At 60.4% G+C, this 3,771-nt stretch overlaps 1 protein-coding gene across 4 annotated transcripts in view; it reads right to left on the bottom strand.

Moving 5' to 3' along the window:
* Positions 1-3,771, bottom strand: part of brf1b (BRF1 general transcription factor IIIB subunit b) — a 17,290-nt gene that overhangs the window by 6,668 nt on the left and 6,851 nt on the right. For 3 of the 4 annotated variants that reach the window (XM_019884930.1, XM_019884928.1, XM_019884931.1), the window contains 6 exons: positions 1,242-1,322; positions 903-1,076; positions 785-816; positions 630-702; positions 445-530; positions 171-234 (listed from right to left, as the gene is read on the bottom strand). In XM_019884930.1, coding sequence (XP_019740489.1) covers positions 171-234; positions 445-530; positions 630-702; positions 785-816; positions 903-1,076; positions 1,242-1,322 — 510 coding nt within the window. Of the gene's footprint in view, positions 1-170; positions 235-380; positions 531-629; positions 703-784; positions 817-902; positions 1,077-1,241; positions 1,323-3,771 lie in introns of all 4 variants that reach the window. The other variant, XM_019884929.1, reaches the window with a different exon arrangement.

Below are 3,771 nucleotides of genomic sequence, written 5' to 3'. Positions count from 1 at the left end.
CCCGCCTCCGAGCCGCCGTCTTAATTAAGGAAACGCCAACACCACTGAGCTCGACCCGACGACGATGCGGAAGAGGCGGAGGTGGTTCCGCGCTCGGCAGAGACCAGCTACGTGTCACCGGGAGTAACGTCGCTGCGCAGCCTGTGCCACCAAAGCAAACGAGTCGCTACCGGCGCCGCACAGCCCAGAGGGACGGCGGCCCGTGTGCATCCAGTCCCTCTTCATCCTCTGAACCAGACGAAGGGCCGTCACCACTGAGCTCGACCCGACGACGATGCGGAAGAGGCGGAGGTGGTTCCGCGCTCGGCAGAGACCAGCTACGTGTCACCGGGAGTAACGTCGCTGCGCAGCCTGTGCCACCAAAGCAAACGAGTCGCTACCGGCGCCGCACAGCCCAGAGGGACGGCGGCCCGTGTGCATCCAGTCCCTCTTCATCCTCTGAACCAGACGAAGGGCCGTCATGGAGACGTCGTGAGTCTTCATCCCAAATTCCAGCATGTGAGCGAAGCGAGGGATCAGCAGACACGGATCTGGACGGGACGGCACGAGATATGGAGAGAGATTCGATTTTTTTGTCCGAGAACCGCCGCGCGAAAGAAAAGAGGAAAGGAGCGCGCTGCCGTTCTCACCAATGGCGGGCGCGTTGATGCAGAGTTCGCGAGCCAGCAGCAAGAAGGTTTTCCCCAGGATGTAAACGTTGACCTGCGCGTCACACTTCTTTCAGCTTGACAAAGACGGCTCTCTCTCTCTCTCTCTCGCTGTCGCTCGGCCCTCGGCTTTTTACCTGCAGCAGGTCGCTGAGATCCAGCAACATATCTGACAAAGCGGTTCAGGAAACCTCGGCGGCACGCAAAAGAACAACAAACGGCGCGTGGCCACGAGGCAAACGCACGACGGGATACGCGGCGTCCCCTCCGTGCGACACACCAGGTAGAGGCAGGCGGCGATGATGTGTTCCGTTTTGCGTCCGCGCGTCAGATGTCTGCTGACCACCATCTTGAAGAAGTTGAAGGCCGTGTCCAGGCAGTGCTGGTTGAGCTGCAGCTGGTTGCCGAGGTGATAGATCTGCCGTCTCCCTGACGCCATTCACAGTGATTGACGGCAGTCAGTCGGCCGCGTTTCGCGGCATCCTTCCCGGTACGACGCTTCCGAGCGAACCGCTCAAGACATTGAAAACGCGGTACGGGGAAGGTGACAGTAACGTCTAATTTAAAAAAAAAAAAAAAAAACCCACAACTCACCACTTTGCAGCGTCTGCGCGCGGGACTCTTTCCCGACACTCGTGTGGAAACCAGAACCAAGCAGAGGAGTCTTGGCTGGACCTGAGAAACACACGCACACACACACACACACGCGCGCACACGCGCCACCGCAATCAGTCTCTGGTGTGGCCACTTTGCCCGTTGCCAGGGCAACGGGCTTATTAGTCCACCTGGCTGCACGGGGCCGACTTTGGCTCAACTTGAGTTGAGTTCATTGCAAGATGAGGACGACGACGACGGCGGCTGTCTTCCTGGGGTGAGTTCCGAAAAGGGGGGGGGAGCCCTTTTCTTTTGAAACGCAACGCAAGAGTAAAAAGCCACTGCTTTTGCTTGCAGGATCGCTTTTGTGACTTTGCTCAGCCGGACTCGCGGGACGGTTGAAGGTAAAGCGCTGGATGATTTGAGCAGTGTGCAACGAGTCATCGGTTAGCGAGCGATGGCCGAGCGTTTTGATGCCTTGTTGAAGTCAAAGTTGTCCGACGCCTCGGGATTTCGGCGCGTCAACGGTTAACCGCCGCGATGGCGCTCGTCCCTTTGTGAAAGGGGACCAATTATCCAATTTCGACATGAGCCAACGTCCGCTTTGACTTGGAAAAGTTGAGGGCCTCCATTTTGGATGATTTTTCTGACATCCCCCACCAAGGCTGCAAGCAATTTGGATGTGTAGTCTCTGTTGAAGGCATAGCGCCGCGTCGTTCACCTCGCCGACCTCTGCTTGATGGTTTGCTTCCACGAGTCTCATTTTCTTTCTGCCCCCCCCCACCCAGTCGAGTGGGCCTGTCGGGATCGTTATCTGTGGATCCACGTGCTCTCCAAACGGACGGCCCGGTTTGAGGCCATAAGTGAGTGCTCGTGTTGAGCCGTAGGCGGCGGCGGCGGTGCAAAGGTTGACCTTGTGAACCTTCTCTCCGCGGCGGCGTAGATGCCGACGGCGCGCACCCCATCGGCGAAGCGCTGGCCTCCCGCTGCGGCTACACCGTCAGCGCCTTCAAGGCCGGCGGATTCACCACCTTCAGAGCTTCGTACTACTCCTGCTTCACTCTGGTTCAGGTCGCGGCCCCCCCGCCCCGATATCGGGACCCTTGTACTCGGCGCCAGAGGTTGACGTGTGCTCTCGCGCGTTCAGGATGACCGGGTCTTCACCTTCCGGCTGAACGTGCTGGTGAGCGACGGCGCTTCGGAATGGACGAGCCGGCCGGTTTCGGCCGTGTGTTCCGGTCTGAGCTGGATCCACCGAGAGATCGTGTGCGAGGAGGACTACATGGAGGTAAGCGGGCGCTCCGGTCGCAGCCCCGGCCGCCCGGCTCAACGGCGTTTTTGCTCGGATGTCGTCAGGTGAACGTCCGGCGGGAGGCTCGGTGCGCCGCGCGGCCGGGGCCGGCCGGACAAGCGGAGCGGGCGGCCCTCTCCCAGGTAACTTCTCTCGTGCTCAAAAGGAAACCCCGTCGGGCGCGCAAAGTGACGGATGCCGACGTTTTGACTCCCGCGCTTCAGGCGGTCGCGACGGCGAGCTCGGTTTCTCAGCTGATGTTCCTGCGGCCCGATGGCCGTCTGACCCCGGTGTCGATTGCCGAGGCGGAGAGCGGGGGCTACGGCGTGACCCTGACCGCCGACAGGGCGGTTCTTCGAGCTTCCTACAAAGCGGCGGAGGCGCAGCTGATCCAAGTAGGTCGCTCGCCGTGTCTCGGAAACATCAAGCCCGGTTCTCAAACGAGACTGACACGTTGCCCTTTGAGACCAAGCGTTCAAGATGAAATCGCAAGGCTGACGTCGGCACGGCGCCCGGGGAGCGCGCGATGGCTTCGGAAGACCCGAGACGTCAAAACGTTGACTCGGTCGAATTGAATCCTCAGGTGGACGGCGTCGACGTCGTCGTGCTTGGCGTTTTTCTCTTCTACAAACGGCAGCTGACGGTGGTGACGCTTGACATGTCCGTGGCCTGCGCCGTCAGTACGTCCTCATCAAAACGGGCGGGCGGGGGCGGGCGGGGTCTGGCTAAACAAAAACCAAACCAGACCAGACTCTGGGGCTACACGTGGTTTCAGACGCCGCTTCTTACGACGGAGCTCGGCTGGTGTGGGACTTGCCCAGAGTGCTGAGGCCTCTCCTCGAGGAGGGGGCGGCGTTTCACAGTCACAGGCGGAGCCTCGAGGTGGACGGCGTGACGCTGGACGAGCGGAGCGCTGCCGCCAAGGGTTTCGGTCTGGTCCAACAAGAGGAGCTGGTCCAAATCTCGGTTCCCTTTGGCGCGGAGGGCGGCGACACGAGGGTAAAGTCACCCGGGTCCCAGTTTGAGCCGAGGACCGCTTGTTTGAATGCGGTTTTTTTTTTCCAGAGTTTGGTGGTAGACAACATGTACAAGGAGAGCTTTGCGATTTCCCTGCTCTACGAACACCTCTTCTCGGCGGCGTCTCCAGATGGTGGCGGCGTCGACACCAAAGTTCGAATTGTCAGGGTGCTCCCAACGCCGCTGCTCTGTCGGCGACCCTTCAGCCCGGACCGTAAGTCT

Source organism: Hippocampus comes, unplaced genomic scaffold (genome assembly GCF_001891065.2).
Source record: "Hippocampus comes isolate QL1 unplaced genomic scaffold, H_comes_QL1_v1.1 scaffold144, whole genome shotgun sequence".
Classification (NCBI taxonomy): Eukaryota; Metazoa; Chordata; class Actinopteri; order Syngnathiformes; family Syngnathidae; genus Hippocampus; species Hippocampus comes.
Note: the sequence above shows the minus strand (reverse complement) of the source record. Positions and strands in the feature narration are given on the sequence as shown.